This window comes from Ursus maritimus, unplaced genomic scaffold, assembly GCF_017311325.1.
Source record: "Ursus maritimus isolate PB19 unplaced genomic scaffold, ASM1731132v1 scaffold_3, whole genome shotgun sequence".
Lineage (NCBI taxonomy): Eukaryota > Metazoa > Chordata > Mammalia > Carnivora > Ursidae > Ursus > Ursus maritimus.
In genome coordinates, this window is record NW_024425563.1 from 97,804,844 (window position 1) to 97,825,779 (window position 20,936).

Sequence of the window (20,936 nt, forward strand, 5' to 3'; positions counted from 1 at the left end):
TAAAAAAGTTAAAAGTAAAACATCCTGAACTGGAATAAAAAATACCAAATTCTGATAACAGATATATCTGAGCAGAAAGGAAAGACAATGGGCCTAATTTCTACGAGGCTTCAGCTGTTTCCTATTTAAATGGGTTTAAATCTTAGAATACGAAGTGACAATATAAAATGTTTTGAATAGATGACATACTTGTTTACTTGCTGGAATGATATATGTGCATACTTGTTTACAATATCATTTTCTATATTTCTAGATGTTTGAAATATACCATTATAAAAAAGAGATTTGTTTCCAAAAGCCATAATAAATCTCTGCCACACACACACACACACACACACACACACACACACACACACCTTCCCCCCCAAAGCAAAATCAAACAAAAATAAATCTGTGGGTACAGACAGATAGCTTCAATGAAGAATTAAACACTTGGGGAGAAAATTATATAAATTTTACACAAACTATTTAGAAAAGGCAAGAAGAAGGTATGATTGCAATTCATTTTTTAAATACCTGTGCCCTATTACTAAAATTTTATAAGTATTTACAAAACTACAAACCGACGTCCCTCATGAATATAGATACAAAATCCATAACTGTTAGCATATAAAACTCAGTGATATATAGAAATTATAAATGATGATCACATGTAGTTTACATTACATTAGCTTATGCAAGGTCAGTTCAACATCTGTGTATCCGCCAATGCATCATAAAATATAACAGATTAAAAATATTATTGATTATCTCAACAGTGTGTAAAAAACATGACAAAATTCAATCTCATTCATAATAAAAAATAAAAATAAATAGGGAATGGAAGAGAATCTCCTTCATCAATCAATGGCACCTTGAAAAGCCTCCAACTAGTATCACGCCTAATTGGGAAAGTCAGTGGGTCGTGACAAGGGGAAGAGGAAAAAGATGCCAACGCTCACCACTTCTGTTGAGTCCTTTTCTGAACGTGCCAGGCAGGCCAATGGGACAATAAAAACAAAGGGGATGGAAACTAAATAAAAAAGTGAGACTGTCTTTACTCCTATATGACAGGATTAGACATGAAAAAAAAAAATCTTAAAAAATAAACTCAGCACAGTAACTGTTTAGCAAGGCCACATTAGACAAAGTTACTATTTCTAGAAGCAAACAGGAAAAATTCTTCATGAATTTGGTGTAAGCAGAAATTTCTTGGATGAACACAATATCTTTGGGCCATTAGGAAAAAAAAATTGAGAAACTTAGTTTTGTCAAAATTAGAACTTCTGATATTTGAAAGATACCATTCAGAAATTCGACAGAGAATACACATGGACTTATTTCCAGAATATATAAATAAACGTTTATAAGTCAATGTTTAGAAGAAAAATAACCTGATAAAAGGGTAGAGGAAAATATTTGAACAATTCACAAAAGAATATGTATGAATGCTCAAAGAGAACATAAGAAGATACTTGGTACCATCAGTTGTATGGTAACTACAAATTATACTACAAATGAGGTAGTGCTATACTCTGAGATGGTTAAAATGTAAAAAATGGACAATATCAAGACTGCAAGAATGTGAAACAAGTAGAAATCTCATACATTGCTGGTGGGTGTGAAAATCATTCAACCAATACTCTATAAACTTTGGGAGTTTCTTAACAGGTTACACATACCTTACCATATTACCCTACACCTTAACTCTCATGTAATTTTACCCAAGAGAAAAAAAAATATAACTCCACACAAAAACTCACACAGAAATGTTCATACAAGCTTTATTCACAATAGCCAGAACTAGAAACAACCCAAATGCCTATGAAGAGTTGAACAGATAAATAGTTATATTTATTAAGTAGTTGTGAGTGATTATGAAGTGGCTTAAGGTAACAATCTGGTGAATAGAAGTTTCTGTATCTTCACAGTGGTATTGGTTAAATCAATGAACAGACATGTCAGAACTCACTGAATTATGCAATTAAAATGCTTACACTAAACTTAAAATGTGTGCATTTATGACACCTTAATAAATTTGATTAAAATATTATCCCCAGGTGCTCAGGTGGCTCAGTTGGTTAAGTGTACGAGACTTGATTTGGCCTCAGGTCATGATCTCAGGGTTGTGAGATCAGGCCCTGCATCAGTCCCCATGCTGTGTGTGGAGCCTGCTTGAGATTCTCTCCCTCTCCTGCTACCCCTCCCACCAGCTCATGCACTCTCTCTCTCTCTCAAAATAAATATATATATTCCACACAAATAAAGCTCCTAGCCCAAATAGTTTCACTGGTGAATTCTATGAAATACTTAAGGAAAAAAATACTATTATTACATATATATATGTAAACATATGCATCATATATACACACATATATGTACATAATACATATGTATCATATATATATGATTTGTCAGAATATATAGAAAGAATATTGCCAATTTGTTTTTAATGGCTGGCATATTCATGATTGCTAAAACCAAGAAAGAAATTAAAATAAAACGAATATAAATAATATAATTCCTTAAAATATTAGCACATTAAGTCCAACAACATGCAATGATGAAGTGGAATTTGTCCAAGGAATGTAAAGTTCAATAAATATTTTTAAAGATTAAATATAATTCATTGTTTTATTTTAATAAATGCAGAAAAGCAGCTGACAAAATCCAACTCTTATCCATAACAAAATAACTCATAAACTAAGAATAAATAGGAATTTCTTAATCTGATAAAGGACATGTAAAAAACAAACCCTACAGCTAGCATTATATTTCAAGGTGAAATACTTATGTTTTCTTCCTAAGATTAGAAACAAGATAAGCATATTTATTCTCATAATTTATATTAAATATTTACTCAGGCCCCTGCAACAGGAAAGAAGAAATAGGGGATACAAAGATTGATAGGAATAAGTAATACGTTATTTGCTAATCCATATGATTGTTTACATAGCAAATCAGAGGGGTCTACAAAATATCTGCTATAACTAAGTTTAGTAGGTCATAGGAAATAAATCCTACGTACAAAATAAATTTATATTTGTTTTTTAACAATCAGCAATTGGAAAGTAAATTTTCAAATCTAATTTAAAATAGAGTAAAAAAATGTGTAAAGCATTCTCACCAAGAATGACAAAATACTGATGAGAAATTTAAGAAGCCCTAAAGAAACAGAGATACCTCCACACTGGTTTCCATAATAGCTATAGCAATTTACATTCCCACCAAGAGTACAGAAGAGTCTCTTTTTTCCACATCCTTACCAACACTTATTATCTCTTTTCTTCGTCTTATTGAAAATAACATGATGATATCTCATTGTGGTTTTATTTTTCATTTCCCTGATGATTAGTGATTTTGAGTACCTGTCCATATACCTGTTGGCCATTGGCACGTCTTCTGGAGAAATGTCTATTCAGGTCATTTGCCTGTTTTTAATTGGATTACTTGTTTTTATGCTATTGAGTTGTAGGAGTTCCTTACATATTTTGGGTATTAAGCTCTTATCAGATATGTGGTTTGCAAATATTCAGTCAAAATATGGAAATAACCTAAATGCCCATCCAAGAATAAAAGAATAAAGAAAATGTGATTTATATATACAATGGAATATTATTTAGCCTCAACAAAGAAGGAAATTCTGCCATTCGTGTCAACGTGGATGAACCTGGAAGACGTTATGCTAAGTGAAATAAAGCAGACACAGCAAGATAAATACTGCATGATTTCACTTACATGCATAATCTAAAGTAGTCAAACTCAAAGGAGCAGACAGTAGAATGGTGGTTGTCAGGGTCTGGTAGGAGGGAGAAATGAGGAGATATTATAGTTTCAGTTATGCAGGATGAATTAATTTCTAGAGATCAAAATACAGCAATGTAACTATAATTAATAATACTGAATTGCATACTTAAAATTTAGTGAAGGGGTAGATAGTAAGCGATCTTGCCACACACAGGAATGGTACCTATGTGAGATAATGAGAAGTGATGGATATGTTAATTAGCTTGATTGTGGCGATTATTTCACAATGTATACGTATATCAAAGCATCAAGTTGTATGTCTTATATACAATGTTGTCAATTATACCCCAATAATGATGAAAAATAATATAGCTCATGAATACAAAGCCATATTCTCTCCAAGTCATAATTCTATCAGGCTTACTGAAAATGGAAATTGGCCATGCTGATTCTATGCATATGGAAATACAAAGGACTTTTCCAAAGGTGGCAAACACAATATATCCCATCCTAAACATTTTTAAATTGCGACCTCATTGAACAGTAGAGTCTGTGTTACCTCCCTTTGAACTTGAGTAGACCTTTGTGAGTATGGCAAAAGTGACACAAGGTGATTTCTGAGGCTAGTCATAAAACATACAGCTCTCCACTGTCTTCCTAGGCCATACTATAATGTAATAATATCCAGTGCTGATTCGGGGCTGGTTTCAGGGCATATTACCATGGGTCAGTATGGAAACCCTCATGAACGATAGGCATATGGCCAGAGCCAAGAGAAAATTGTTGCAATAGCAGGTAATAATTAGCCTAGACTGAACTCTGGTTCAGCCTAATAAATCTTAAAAGCAAGATTAGAAATGGTCAAACTGTTTCCAGACAACTTATCTGTGTGCCAGAACAAAATTCACTAATAAAAAAATACAGAAATACAAAAATATTCAACAAGCAACAATGTTGTTTGGCATTCAGTGAAAAATCAACTATATGAGAGGCAAGAATATATGACTCATAATAAAAAGAAAAATAATTGCCATCTTCTCTGAACAAACATGTGAGAAGTGGTAGAAAACAACATGAAAACAATTAAAATAATATTCCAATAAGTTCAAAACTTAATACATGTAAGATATAAAAAGCGTTCAAGTTATCTGGAGGTCAAAACCAAGATGTGTGAGATGAAAAAGTACATGGGGTAAGCTTAATGGTCTATGCAACACTGTCAAAGAAAAGATGAGTAAGTATGAAGAGGTGACAATAGGAACTCCAAAATAAAACACACAGAAAGCTTTATGAAGAGATCAACAAAAAGCTGTGAGAATTTTAGCTGTCAGGAAATGACAGATGTTGGTGAGGATGCGGAGAAAGGGGAATGCTTACACTATTGGTGGGAATGTAAATGGCGCAGCCACTCTGGAAAACAGTAAGGAGTTCCTCAAGAAGTTAAAAATAGAGCTACCCTATGACCCAGCAATTGCACTACTGGGTATTAACCCCAAAGATACAGATGTAGTGAAAAGAAGGGGCACCTGCACCCCAATGTTTATAGTAGCAATGTCCATAATAGCCACACTGTGGAAAGAGTTGAAATGTCCACTGGCAGATGAACAGATAAAGAAGATGGGGTACACACTCACACAGAGGAATATTACTCAGCCATCAAAAAGAATGAAATCTTACCATTTGCAATGACATGGATGGAACTGGATGGTATTATACTAAGTGAAATAAGTCAGTCAGAGAAAGACAATTATCATATGGTTTCACTCCTATGTGGAATTTAAAAAACAAAACAGAGGATCATAGGGGAAGGGGGAGTATAAAATAAGACAAAATCAGAGAGGGAGACAAACCATAAGAGACTCTTAACTCTAGGAAACAAACTGAGGATTGCTGGGGGGAGGTTGGAGGGAGGATGGGGTAACTGGGTGACAGAAATTAAGGATGGCACGTGATGTAATGAGCCCTGGGTGTTATATGCAATTGATGAATAAATGAACTCTACATTTGAAACAAATGATACACTATGTTAATTATTTGAACTCAAAATAAGATTAAAAAAAGCTGTGAGAAAATGTCAGTCAAGCTCACAGGCTTTTAACTGGAATCTCTAAAGGAGAAGGGGTTAATAAAAATTGTTTGAATAAATAAAGCAGAACAATTTTCTGAATTTGAAGAGTACAGTGTCCACAGATCCAGCCAGACTCCCAGAACGAGAATCATGAAGAAAACAGCACTGAGGTCCATGATATGTATGTTCCTCACAAGCAGGGATAAAGAGAAACTCTTTAAAGGATCCTCATAAAAACAGAGATGACAGCAGACTTCCCACTGGAAGCAATCCAAGTTAGAGCACAAGGGGCAACACTGAAAATGTATAAAGAACAGAAAAACTGTCAACCTAGATTTCTATATCCAATAAACAAAATAGCTCAAATGAAGAAAAAGAAAGATCTGTTTCAGAAATTAAGAAGATGAAGTGTTTTCAGTAGCAGAGTCACACCAGAATAAAAATAAAATCCTTCAGGCCATTGGAAAACAATTGCAAATGTACGTGGGTCTACACGAAGAATGAACACCACTGGAAATGGTAATTACATGGATAAATATAAGACATTTCCTTATTATTTACATCCCCATAAAAGATAATCAGCTAGTAAAAATGATAACAATGTGGTGTAAGATTTGTGATATACATAAAACTAAAGTGGATGTTGGGGCACCTGGGGGTTCAGTCAGTTAAGCAGCCAACTCTTAATTTTGGCTCAGGTCATAATCTCAGGGTGAGGAGATCGACCCCGCATCAGGCCCCAAACTCAGCAGGGGGTCTGCTTAGGAATCTCTCTCTCTCCCTCTGCCCTGCATGCTCACACACTCTCTCTCTCTCTTTCTAGCTTGTACACATGCATACACACACTCTAAAATAAATAAATAAACCTCTAAAAAAAGAAAACAAAATGAATATCGTCAAGAATAGCACAAAGGTCAAGAGAAACGGAAGTATACTATGTAAGATGATTTACAGCTTACGTGAAATGGTATAGTATTAATGTGGACTGCAATAAATTGATATACATTACAAACGTAAAGCAACCACTAAAATAAAAACACAGGTTTGTACTTAATAAGTAAACAGCAAGATTAATGCAATCATAAACTATATTCAATTGATTCAATCAAATGATGAAAAATAGGAAAAAAAGGGAAAAATAAGATGGGAAATACTAAACAGTGAGATGATACGCTTAAACCTAACACTATCAATTGTCACATTAAATTGGGTTTAAAGATCCCAATTTAGGGGCGCCTGGGTGGCACAGCGGTTAAGCGTCTGCCTTCAGCTCAGGGCGTGATCCGGGCGTTATGGGATCAAGCCCCACATCAGGCTCCTCCGCTATGAGCCTGCTTCTTCCTCTCCCACTCCCCCTGCTTGTGTTCCCTCTCTCACTGGCTGTCTCTATTTCTGTCAAATAAATAAATAAAATCTTAAAAAAAAAAAAGTCCCAATTTAAAGGTAGATATTGTCAGATTAGATTTTTTTAAAAAAAGCAGAATCAAATTATATGTTGCCAAAATAAATACACCTAAATACAAAGACAAATTTAAAGTAAGGAAAGAGTAAACGTATAACATAGTATGTGTACTGGTCAGTTTTATGTGTCAACATGGCTAAGTAATACTTGCTAGTTATTCAGTCAAATGTGAATCTCAGCATTGCTGTGAAGGTATTGTGTAGATGTGGTTAACATTTACAATCGGTTGACTTCATTAAAGATGATACCCTGATGGGACTGATCTACTCAGTTAAAAGTGCTAGGAGCAGACCTGAGGCTCCCCTTTCCAGGGGGCCCACCCTATGGACTTTGAAATCGTTTAGCTAGCTATCAAAATCACATAAGCCAATTTCTTACAATAAATCTCTAAATATATAATATATATCTTACTGATTCTATTTCTCTGGTGGAAACTTGACTGATAAACTATATTAACACTAATAAAATAGTAATAAAGTAAAATAAGTAATAAGGATTTCTACTTATTTGGCAATGTTAACATTAGGCAAACCACTAGTCAGAGGAAAGACCATTATAAGGAATTATTTTATAATAATAAGGGTGTTAACATAAACAGAAGGATATAATACCCTTAACCACTTATGCACCAAATAGCAAAACTTCAAACGAAGTGAAAAAAAAAAAACAAAACACCAAGAGAACTATAAAAAGAAATACATATTTCAATCACTTTAGTAAGAAATGTAAACACCCCTCTCTTTTATTATTAATATAATAAGAACAGACAGAAAATCAGTAAGGATATAGGAAATTCAAATAACATCAACAACCAAACTGACCTATTTGATATTTACAGAAGAACATTCTACCCAATGAGGGAAAAACATTCTTTTTTTTTAAGATTTTATTTATTTGAGAGAGTGAGAGAGTAAGAGAGAAAGAACGAGCAGGGGGAGAGGAAGAAGCAGACTCCACCGAGCAGGGAGCCTGATGCGGGACTCAATCCCAGGACGCTGAGATCATGACCTGAGCTGAAGGCACACACTTAAACAACTGAGCCACCCAGGCGCCCCATCTCATCATGCACACAAGATCCTACATACAACTATCACCTAATTTCTCAGCAGAAATATTGTAAGCCAGAAGAAAGTGGCATAATATACTTAAAGAGCTGAAAGAAAAAAAAAAATGTCATCTGAAAATGCTATAGCTGGTAATAATGCCCTTCAAAAATGAGGGAGAGAATAAGCTGTTCCCAGATAAAGAAAAGCTGAGGGAGTTCATTACCACTACACCTGCCCTAAAAGAAATGTTAAAGGGAGTCCTGCTGGTAGAAATGAAAGAATGCTAGATAGCAACTCAAAGCCATGTGACTATTAAAGATCTTTGGTAAGGGTAAGTACATGAGGAGTATAAATGTGGGTTTTATTATTATTTTGATTTGTAACTACTTTTTCATTTTCCAAAGGATGTAGGAAACAAACACATAAAAATAATTATAATCTCTGTTTTGGGCCACACAATACTAAAGATACAATTTGGGACACAAATAATTTAAAGGGGGTATAGAGCTTTTATATTTGAATACATTTAAGTTGATATCAGTTAAAATTAGATTGTTATAAAGTTAGGTTGTCATATGTCATCCCCATTGTAACCACAGAGACAACAGCTTTGCTATACATACAAAGGAAATAAGAAGGGAATCAACAAGTGTCACTATAATAAATCAACTAAACAGAAACAAGAAGGTATGAATGGAAGAGATAAGGAACAAAAAAGTTTTTAGAAATACAGAAAACAAATATTAAAAAAACCCGAAGTCCTTCCTTATAAGTAATAACTTTAAATGTAAGCAGATTAACCTCTTTAATCAAAAGTTAGATACTGACGGAGCGGATAATAAAAAATGATGTGACTACATGTTATCCATGAAAGACCCACATGGACCTAAGATGCAGATAGACTGAAAGTGAAAAAACAGAAAAAGTTACAATGTGCAAATAATAACCAAAAGAAAGTTGGGGTGGATACCCTAATATCAGATAAAATAGACTTTCAGACAAAAACTGTTACAAAATAAAAGGATGGAACATTACATATCGATGAAGGACAATTCAGTTCATCATGAAGACACAACAATTATAAATGTATATGAACCACACCTAACATCAGAGTCCCAAAATAGATAAAGCAAAATGATAGAATTGAAGGGAAAAAGAGTTATACAAAATAGTGACTTGAAAGCCCCATTTTTTTTTTTAAGATTTTATTTATTTACTTGTCGGAGAGAGAGGAAGAGGGAGAGAGCACAAGCAGGGGAAGCAGCAGGCAGAGGGAGAAGCAGGCTTCCCGCTGAGCAGGGAGCCCGATGTGGGGCTCAATCTGAGGACCCTGGGATCATGACCTGAGCCCAAAGGCAGATGCTTAACCAACTGAGCCACCCAAGGAGCCCCCCAAAACCCTACTTTTAACAGTAACAACCAAACAAAAGATTGATACAGGGCTTGAACAAAACTACAAACCAACAGGGCTTAAGAGACATACACAGAAGCCTGTACCAGAAAGCTAAATACACATTTTTATCAAATGCACATGGCACATTTTCCAGGACAGACCATATGCTGGGTGACAAAGAATTCTTAATACTTAAAAGACTGAAATCAATGAAGTATCTTTTCTGATCCCAACAGAATAAACCTAGAAACCTAGAATACACCATTTTCCAGGACAGACCACATGCTGGGTGACAAAGAAGTCTTAATACTTAAAAGGCTGAAATCAATGAAGTATCTTTTCTGATCCCAACAGAATAAACCTAGTAAATTAATAACACTGGAAAATTTACAAATACTTGGAAATCAAACAATATGTCAATGAACAAGGTATCAATTAATAAACACAAAGGAAATAAATACCATGAAACAAAGAAAAATGAAAACACAATATACCAAAACTTATGGGATGCAGGAAAATACATGCTAAGAGTGTTACTTATAACCTCTAACACATACAACAAAAAAGATCTCAAATTAACAAACTAGCTTAAGGAACTTGGAAAAGTGGAACAAACTAAGCACAAAGCCAGCAGAATAAAGGAAATAATAAAGCTTAAAGGTGAAGTTAATATATATATTATATACATACTAATATAATATATACAATAGAGAAAAATCAACAAAATCCAAATTTGGTTCTTTTGAAAAGATCCACTAAACTGACCATTTCAGGTAGACAAAGATTAAATGAGAAAAGACTCAAAACACTAAAATCACAATATCAGTAAATGCAGGAACATTACTACTGATTTTACACATTATATAAATTATATTATGAATAATTGTACACCAACAAACTGAATAACCTAGATGAAATGGGCAAATTTCTAGAAACACATAATCCATTAAAATGACCCATAAAGAAATAAAAAATTTGAATAGACCTATAACTGATAAGATATTGGATCAGTAATCAAAAACCTGCCCATAAGGAATAGTCCAGGATCATATACCTTCACTGGTGAATTCTACCAACGTTTAAACAAGAAGTAACACAAATTTTTTTTTTCAAACTCATCCAAAGTTTGCAGGTGAGGGAAAACCTCCTAATTCTATAAGGCTAGCATTACCCTGATATCAAAGCCAGACAAAGACACAAAAAGAAAAATACAGTCCAATATCCCTTACGAGTATAGATGCAAAAATTCTCAACAAAATACAAAGAACTAAATTCAGCAACATATTAAAGGACTATACACCATGACCAAGTGGATTTTATTCCCAGAATGCAAGAATGATTCAACATATGAACACCTGATCAATGTACTACACCAAGTTAACAGAATAAAGGGAGAAAAAAAAAAAAAACCAACACATGCTCATCTCAAGGGATACAGAAAAAAATTTTTTCCCAATGTCAACACTCATTCATGACAAAAATAATCAACTATGAATGGAAGAAAAGTTCCTAACATGTTGAAGGCCATATATGAAAAAGACTCACAGCTAACATCATATTCAAGAATGAAAGACCCAAGACCAAAATCAACACAGACGTCTACATTTGCCATTTATACTCAACATACTGGAAAGTTTTAGACACAGTAATCCGGTAAGAAAAAGAAATAAAAGGAATCCAACTGAAAGTGAAGAATAAAATTATTTCTGTTCATAGATATGATCTTATGACTCTAAAAAAAAAAAAACCCTATGAATCTAATAAACAAATTCAGCAAAGTTCCACCATATTAAGTCAATACACCCAAATAGTCGCATCTCTAAAATGATGCAATGAACACTTCAAGGGGAAATTTTAAAAATCATTTACAATAGCATCAAAAATAATAAAATGTTAAGAAATAAATTTAAGCAAGGAGGTAGAAGCCTTGTACACTGACACAACGTTGCTGAAAGAAATTAAAGAAGACATAAATAATTGGAAAGACATCTGTATTATTGGACCAGATAACTTAATATCATTAAGGTAAAAATTCTAATACTACTCAAAGCAATCTATAGATTCATTGCAATCCCTATCAGATAAAATCCCAATTGTGTGTGTTTTTTTTTTTCCAGAACTAAACAAAACAAAAAAATACCATCCTAAAACCATATAGGAACTCAAGTATCAAGTAATTAGAAAATCTTGAAAAAGAGGAAATTGGAGGCATCACACTTTCTGGTTTCAAAACTTATTACAAAGTTGGGGCATCTGGGTGGCTCATTTGGTTAAGTGTCTGACTCTTGATTTAGGTTCAGGTCATGATCTAGATTCGTGGGATGGAGCCCCGTGTTGGGCTCCACACTAGGCTCTGCACTGGGTGTGGAGCCTGCTTGCGATTTTCTCCCTTAGCCCCTCCCCTGCTCTCTCTCTTTAAAAAAACAAAAACAAACAAAAAAACCTTATTACAAAACTACAGTTATCAAAACAGTGTGGCATAAACACAGACACACAGACCAATGGACCAGAAGAGAAATCCCAGAAACAAACCCTTCCATACACGGTCAACTGACGTTTTAACAAGAAAGCCAAGACCATTCCATGGTATAGTATAGTCTTCTTAACAAATGATTCTGGGAAACTGAACATCCACATGCAAGTGAGTAACACTGGACCCTCACCTTGCACCATCTACAAAATCAATTCCCAGAAGCCCCACCATCAAATACCACACTGGGGATTAGGTTTCAGCCTAGGAGTTTTGGGGGATTCAGTGTGTAGCAATAAGCTTGGTGAAAGATAGCCTAGAAAGCTTTGTATAGTTTTCTAACTTTTCTGAAGTCTACTATTATGTCAAAATAAAAAGTTCTAAAACTATCAAGCACCTAGATATAAACAGAAGTAAAATATTTGTAAGACCTCTGAGAACAATTATAATTGGGACACATTTAAATAAAGATTATAAAGGAAGATTTTTAAAATGAAGATGCACAAGCACATACCCATAAGCACACACGCACACATGTTAATTAACTGGAAGATGCAATATTGGTAGTGTGGCCATTCTCCCAAATAGATGTACAGATTCAGTGAAGTCACAATCAAAATCCAATAGCCATCTTTGTAGAACTTGACAAACCTATCGAAAAATTTAAATGGAGAGGCAATGGCCTCATAATGCACAAGGCCTTTCCTTATCAGAGGTCAAAACTCATGAAGTTACACTAATTGGTGAAGAGATAGATCAGTATTGTAATGAAACAAGAAAGTGCTCAGAAACATATCTACCTATACAAATACAAGTGAGCATGAGTAAAAGCATGAACTTTTCAATGAATGGGCCTGAGAAATTGGGCATTCTATATGAAATAAAATCAGACTGCAACTTTACATAATACAAAACAATGCAACTGAGAGATCTGTTAGACCACCCACTCATGCTTAAACTAAGAGTCACACTTCATTCCTCCCGTCCTCCTCAAGCTTTTACGATCCATGAATTTTTTTTTTTGTGCCCCTTAAATATGCTAAATCTATCCACGTTCTCTATGGCCATGGCCAATAGTGAGTTATTAAGCATGCCGTGCTAAATCTGGCCTTCGTATGTGTTTTCTCTCTGCCCGGAAAACTCAGTTCACAGATCTCTGCATGACCAGCTTCTTAGCACACCGGGCTCAAATCAAGAGTCACTTTTTGAGTGAAGTCTTCCTTGAAATCCAAGTAATGTAGGCTTTTAGTCCTCTGTTTAAACCCTACTTACCCTCCCTGATGGTTGAACCCATAGCCTGGTGCATTTCCTACCCTTCTCTGCCCTGTTCTAGGTCTCTTAGAACTGACATCAACAGACTCCATCAAGCAGGTCCCTTCCCTTTGTGTCTGGCCAAAGAGAGGCTCCATTAGGACTGCAGGGCAGGACATCTGTTCCCTTCTTGCTCACTGCAGGTTCTCTAGAGTGACTGCCTCATCACATGCCCGCAGCCTGCACCAGGCAGTCCATCTCTCCAGTCCCAGCCTTTATAAGCTTGCATCTTCCTTCCTCATCTTCATCCTTCAAGCCTAGGGATGAAAAATGCTTCAAGGTGTTGCAGTCCTAGGTGGCTCAACATACCTTTTTGGCCCCCTTCACTCTGCCCAAACCTCTAACAATGGCACTTTCATTAAATGCTATTCAGAATACTAGTGAGTAGGCCTGTTTTCTGTTTGGACCTGACTGATAGAGTATATCACATCACCTTGTTGAATATTTTTGACTGTGCCTATCACCATATGCAATGATTTTATTCACATCTCTGTTTATGAGTTGTTTGACCTGATAAATTTAAACATCAGAGAAGCAACTTTTTAGGTCATTAATCAATGTATTCCTAGGGCCTTACACTTAGTAATAAGTACCATATCTATTTCTGGATTCTAACACTTTTCTGGGTGGATAAAACATAAAATGATGCCATTGTAATAAAGGTATTTATGAGTTGCTGAAAGGTAAGGAGGGATTGGCTCATCAAGGGTACAGCAAGTTATACTATGAAGCCAGGGTTTTATTATTGAAAGTTCTGAAGAGAAGAAATGAAGGGATTACATGTGGAATTTAGAAGTACAACTGAAAGCAATGTAAGATGCAGACTGAAGAAGAGAAGAGGGATAGCAGTTAGGAGGAGAACATTAATTGTTCCAGGCACACACAGAAAATGGAATTCAAAGTAGATGATTATAACAGGAATAGAGATGAGGAAATAAATTTGGGAGAAAGACCCAAAAGAGAATTTAACTGTAGGGGGGCAGTGAGGGAGAAAGAAAGGAAGGTAAAGGGAGGAAAACCACGTGAAATGTTGTCTAGTTCACAAGACTTGAATGGGAGGGTGTGAGCCCCCACAGTGGGCAGTGACATGAGTGACACAGGCCTTACTTTACTTGGCCCTAAAAGTCTGCTTTTTACTGTTTGGGAAGTGATGCCCAGAGTCCAATAAAAGAAGCTCCAACAAGTCTGTAATTACACTTCTATTGTGAGAGAGGTTAAGATAGGGTGAACATTTTAATCTAAAATAAAATAACATACCAAAAACTATCCAAGTCAAAATGCTCACTTTTTAAAAAATAGTACTCATATTTCTGTAAATTTACGTAAGCAAATAATTCAAAAAATAAAAGCTGATTAAATGTAATTGTAAATCACCTTTAATATAGCAGTAAAAATAGGAAATAACCTAAAGTTCAACATAAAATGCTGAAACATAATTTTTATTGTTAGTTGTTTTAAATAAATAAAACTAGTATGAAGACAGCAGAGTAATACAGAACTATGTTTATAACTTAATGGTTAACAGAAAATAAGTCATAATAATTTCATTATTCCCACTGAACCATTACTAACAGCTCTATTAAAATTATAAATTTATGAAGACAAAGATCAAGTGACACTACATAGAAATGAGAAGTTTGAATTATTAGAGTAAAAAAAAACCCTTGTAAATTTTTTTTCTTCACAGTGCCTTTAACAATGGTGTTCAAGCTTTGGGGGAAAATTTAATATTTTCACATTTTATTATGAAATATAACCCATGGATAGGAAAAAAAAACAAGACACAAATGTACAATATGATGAATATTTGCATAGAAACCTGTCTAGAAACAGTGTAGGTTGTAACACAGAAAACTGGCATCGCCCCAAAATTTCTCCTGTACCCCCTCCAATCACACTCCCTTCCATCCCTCCAGAAGCCAACACTCTTCTGTTGTGTGGTACTCATTTCCTTGGTTTGCATTATAGTTTTAGCACTCATGAATAAATCTAACAGAAGTTAACTATGCCTAAATTATGTGGATTCTGCAGTGGTTGGCTTCTTCCCAGCAAGCTATGTTTATAAAATGTATCCATATGATTGTAATCCCCATTCATTCACTGTCATTCCTGACAAGCATTCCATTGCATGAACAGATCACTGTGTCTTCATACGTTTTACCATTAATGGACATTTGGGTTGTCTCTGGTTTGGGGCTATTAGGAAATTTCCCTAAGAGTTGAACGGTAGTGACACAGTGTGTGCTCAGCACATTCGCTGCACCGTCAAGCTGTGTTCTCAATTGGCTAGATCTGCACTCAGGCAGGCAGGGTGTGGCTGCTCCCCGGGGGCTCTGCACCCTTTTCAACACCTAGTCGGTCATGACTGTTTACTTTCCGCCAATCTCATAGTTGTGCAGTAGGATCTCATTCTGTTTTTAATTTACATTTCTCTGATTACAAAAAAATCTGAACATATTTTCACATATCCATTGATCATTTGGAATTACTCTTCTGTGAAGTACACTTGTTCAAATCTTTTCCCATTTTCAAAAATTGTTTTGGCTTTTTAAAAAAAATGTTTTTTTTACAGGTTCTTTATTTATATGTTCTGAGTACTAGTCTTTTGTTGGTTATATCCACTACAAATAATTTTCTCATTCTGTGGATTACCTTTTCTCTCTCTGCACTGTCTTGATAAACAGAAGTACTTAATTTAGTAGAAAAAATTATCAGTCATTTTTATTAAAGTTAGTGATTTTTGTGCTTTTCTAGGGAAATCGTTTTTTTGATCCTAAAGACATGATATTTTCCCGCATTATATTCTAAAATATTTAGTTTTTCTTTATGTATTTCTGTCTATAACACATCGGAGGTGATTTTTTTGACTGGGTCCAATTTCATTGTTTTTCTATATGGTTTGGCATTCCAGTATTCCCTCTCTGACAATATTTGTTTTATATATTTAAAACCTATGTTATTTATTAAGTATTCACAAATGTAGCAATATTATATTATTATATCTTCTTTCATAGATTTATCCTTTTATCATCATGTAATGCCCTCTGTGGATATGGTGACACTTCTTGCCTTCAATTGTGTTTTGTCAATATCAGCTTTTTAAAAATTATTATTTTTCTTGGTTTTTGGATTTAACATCAAAACAAAGGTTGAGGGTTTGCATGTCTGAGCAGAATAAATTTCAGAGTCTAAAAGATCTTATTAAAAACAACTATATCTATTAAACAATTCACTTTTACTGCATAATTAAAAGTACAAAGGTACATAAGGACTTTATTAATGAAATCACTTTATTAATAAAATCACCTCAAGATGTTTAAATACTCTAACCTTTGAACCTAATTATTTCTGACCACTCGCACAGACACTATATCACTATCAAAGAGCTCCTTGCTCCTGGGATTCCCAAAAGTTTGAACGTACAAGAGCAAATCTTATGTATAAAAGAAAGCAATAGAAATTAACAATATTGCATAAAATATTACTGAACTATACATTCGATCCTCAACAATCCATGAAAAATAAGGTTTCCCCAGTAGAAGTAAAATTATCTTATCTAGGTACTGCCTTACCCGTGCTACTATTCAAGCACTTCCCTGAGGTATTACCACACCAACATTAACAGGCAAGCATTTTACCAGCTACTGCCATGCCCACGCTAACACTCAGGAATCTCTAACTTCCACGTGTAACAGAATCACCTAGAACGCTTGTGACGGATGTAGATGTCTGCTTCCCACACCTTGATTCATTTTTGAAAAAAATTTCTGGGTAATGTTGGTACACATCAGAGTTTTAAAACCACGGCCATAATTCAAAAAGAAAAAGAAGGTGAAGAGGGATACTATGTAAAAAATATTATTTAACACACAGGTGTTTTTTTGAGGTGTTAAAAATAAAATGAAGATAAAAACAAGATATACAAAGTTTTACAGAAATAATGGAAACTACAGATATTACCAGGAAATCCTATTTCAGAATCTGTGTTTTTAAAAAAATCTATCAGAAAACAATATAATACTCTAGCTGGTTCTTGGTTTTGTATTATCTTTATGACATAAGTTATGAAATTATGAGACATCTATAATTCACGATTTAATTAGAACCTTCTTTTTCAGTGCCAAAATGATCGACAAAATCATGCATATAATAAGGATGCTAAATGTGAAATTAGAGAAGTATTTTACAGTGAAAATTAATTTAAAATGCTAAGCAAATTAGAAATGCAGAAGAACACAGGTAGAAATGTTAAGTCTCCACTAGTTTATAAGCAAGAAATCTTTACCTGTCATCTACAAGTAAAACTGCATGAGAAAATAAGGCATCCAAAAGAGAAGAAAACATCCACTCCTCACTTCACCCACAGCGGAGAAAGTAAATAACCTTCTCGCACATAATGAACATTCAGGTCCCAATCAATCTCCTTTGTTAAACATAAACTTCTGTCCTGGTGTCTTCATTTTGGAAATAAGTGGTTTTACAAAGTACCTCGTATGTTTTATTTGCTTCTTTCTTGTATTCCATTTTATACTCAAATGAAGTTCATTTAATATGTTAATTTTGTCCTGTAACTTGTATTATATTTTATATTGCTTTCCAATTCAAAGAATGATTTAATTGTCTTTTTGAGTAGTATGTGCTCTCTAAAAATTTTAGAGTGATGGCCTTGTGTAATATAGACAAAACGCACTGTATATGATGGTCATATTAGACTTACTGATTTCTGTTCAAAAAGTGAGCTCAGTCTCGCTTCGTTCATCTAACAGCCAATAACAGCACAAAGGCAATTCAAAAATTAAAATATTTACTGTATGATGGCATGAGATGAAATTTAGCAAATCTTTAGTTAATAATTATACTGAGCAATGATAATAATCCCATAAAATTAAAAAAATAAATTTATTTCTGTCCTCTACTCAAAGATGTGACTCCTGCTGCCACATTAAAGTTGAGCTATCCCATTTTGCTCCCTAAGCCCCACTAAGCCCACAGCTCTTCTAATAGTATTCTTCTAGCCCAGGTTATGCAAAACTTTCCCAGAAACCTGATGCTCCTTCAGGCCCTAGCTTGGACAGTAACTGGTACCCCTGCGTCTTCAAAGTCCTACCTCAAGTCCAATATCACCTCAAAGGCGGTATCTCAACTATCTGTAACTCAGTTTCCTTAATATCATCTCCTTTTCACTGTCGTCCCTGCGGCTTAGCAGACCTCTTGTTCCCTAACTGTTCCATGGATGCATCTCCCTTGTCTCTAAACTCTGTGAGCAGAAGCCATATTTCTGGGGAGCAAAATAGTATGCAGAAAAAATTTTTGATATTTGTAAGCTTCATTACATACTCCCCATGGGGTCTGTTGTCAGGAGTAAAATAACTGCTTAATAACTTCATCAAACAGTACAACACATAACAAACCGAATATTACAATTACACGGTAAAATGACAGAATCTAACAACTGTACTATTATCCAAAATTTTATAAATGAAAAGAAACTTAGTACTAAAATTTTTGTGCTTCTCAGAGATTTGAACCCTATTATTTTTCTTGAAAGAGCTATGCTTAACTATTTCAAAATTCTTGGAATTCAGATATAAACATTTAAACTTTTTAGTTTATCTTAGGTCTTTATTAAGTGAAAATAAAAATTCATCTAATAGACAGCTGAACTACCAGGTTCTGGTTTCACTGTTTGGTTTTCCAGGCTTTCTTCATCATTATCTGTGCTCTGAAGTGATATACATAATCACAGGTCATCAAAATAGTTACAAAGTTGGCATATATAAGTGTTTTATTTGTTACATCTGTGTCATATTTCCTAAGATAAGTTTTCAAGTGCATTTTTGTCAAATTTCATATCCTTTAACAAAAATTAAATCAGAGAAAAAAAACCTAGAGTAAAATTTAGCCAAATAAAGCAAAGCAAAAAGAATATTTAGTGCTCTATTATTATGAAAAGGATTTTGATCTAATTTAAGATTGTAGAAAGAGAGGGGAAAAGAACAATCAGAGAAGACTGAATGACAATGGTACTAATTTATTGATGTTGATATTAGAAAGCCTTTTAAAACAGAAGATTCAGAGGGGAGGGGTGGGGGGATGGGTAGCCAGGTGATGGGTATTAAGGAGGGCACCTGTTGTGATGAGCACTGTACGGAACTAATGAATCACTGAACACTACACATCAAAAACAGTGGCTAACTGAACATAATAGAAAAATAAAATAAGATAAAACTGAAGATTATTTTCCTCATTTAACTTTGAAAATAGAAATCCAAAGACACGGAATCCATGAATTAACTCATCCTAAACAGCCTCTTTAGAACTCTCTTCCATAATAAGGAAAAGATGGATGAAAGCCAGAGGGTGCTCAGACCCCTTCGAGCTAGGATCAGAAGTCATACAAAACAACTGGTAATAAAACAATTCATACACTTAATTTTAAAAAAAGGTAAAAATATACCTAGTCTAGACTATACAAATGTAAACTCATCAATAACTGATTCTAAACAATACTTCATTCAGCTCCTAGTAGGATAAACAGCTCTAACTGACTCACACTATTCTTTGCATTTCCTCCCAGACGACTGCCTAACGCTACAACCCCTTTACCGTAATATTAATAAAAAGGCCAAAATTAAGCCAGCTTTCTTTCTTTTAGATCTTCAGATTCACATTGTCTTTTCAAACACTGCTTCAAATAAGCTAGAGATATATCTAAATGATAGTAAAAATAAAGAATAGGCATTCACTTAGGCATCATGAAAAAGAGTGAGTTTCCATACATATAAACCATGAAATTATAGTTCATTACATACCACAGCATTCAGGACATTTTGGATGTTTCAGGGTATTCATTCCATACCCTGGAAAGCAGCGATTAATCCAAACCATTTGTAGAGTACCTTCAATATAGTATATTTCAGGCAATGGCTCTGCACGTCTGCCTAGAACTTCTACTTGTTGATTAAAAAATCTCTCTATAAGATTTCTGGCCTAAAATTGAAATATAATATGAGAAAATTATTATCAGAAATAAATGTAATTGTAGAACAAATAAGGGTGCTTATGTACTTAGAAGCAGTGAAAACAAATTTTTGAGGTCCTTACTTATTCTTGTATTCAATGGATATAAATAACACATGCAAAAATTAAAAAATGTCACCTATAAACATCAAATTTCCAAATGTACTTCAAATACAACACAAAGAAACCATTCAGACCAACATTTTGGCCCCTTCGGATTTTGACTAATATATGGATGGGCATATGACAAAAATCAAAATAGCTCTTTGAAATTAAACATACTCTAAGAAATGTACTCCAACAATTAATGTGCTTAAAAATGTGTACTTTAAGTAACTTTAAAAACATATCCCTTAAAAAGGAATACCCTCCACTCTTTCCACAAAGAAAAAATAAGTTTAAAAACAAGAGGATAAATAAATAAAATCTTAAAAAAAAAA

The 20,936-nt window shown here is 34.2% G+C and overlaps 1 protein-coding gene across 1 annotated transcript in view; it reads right to left on the reverse strand.

The window, feature by feature from the left end:
• The window catches only part of LOC103674665 (zona pellucida binding protein), a 121,449-nt gene that overhangs the window by 15,771 nt on the left and 84,742 nt on the right, over positions 1-20,936 (reverse strand). The window contains exon 7 of the mRNA XM_040644496.1: positions 20,289-20,466. Within this exon, the coding sequence (XP_040500430.1) occupies positions 20,289-20,466 (178 nt within the window). The remainder of the gene's footprint in view (positions 1-20,288; positions 20,467-20,936) is intronic.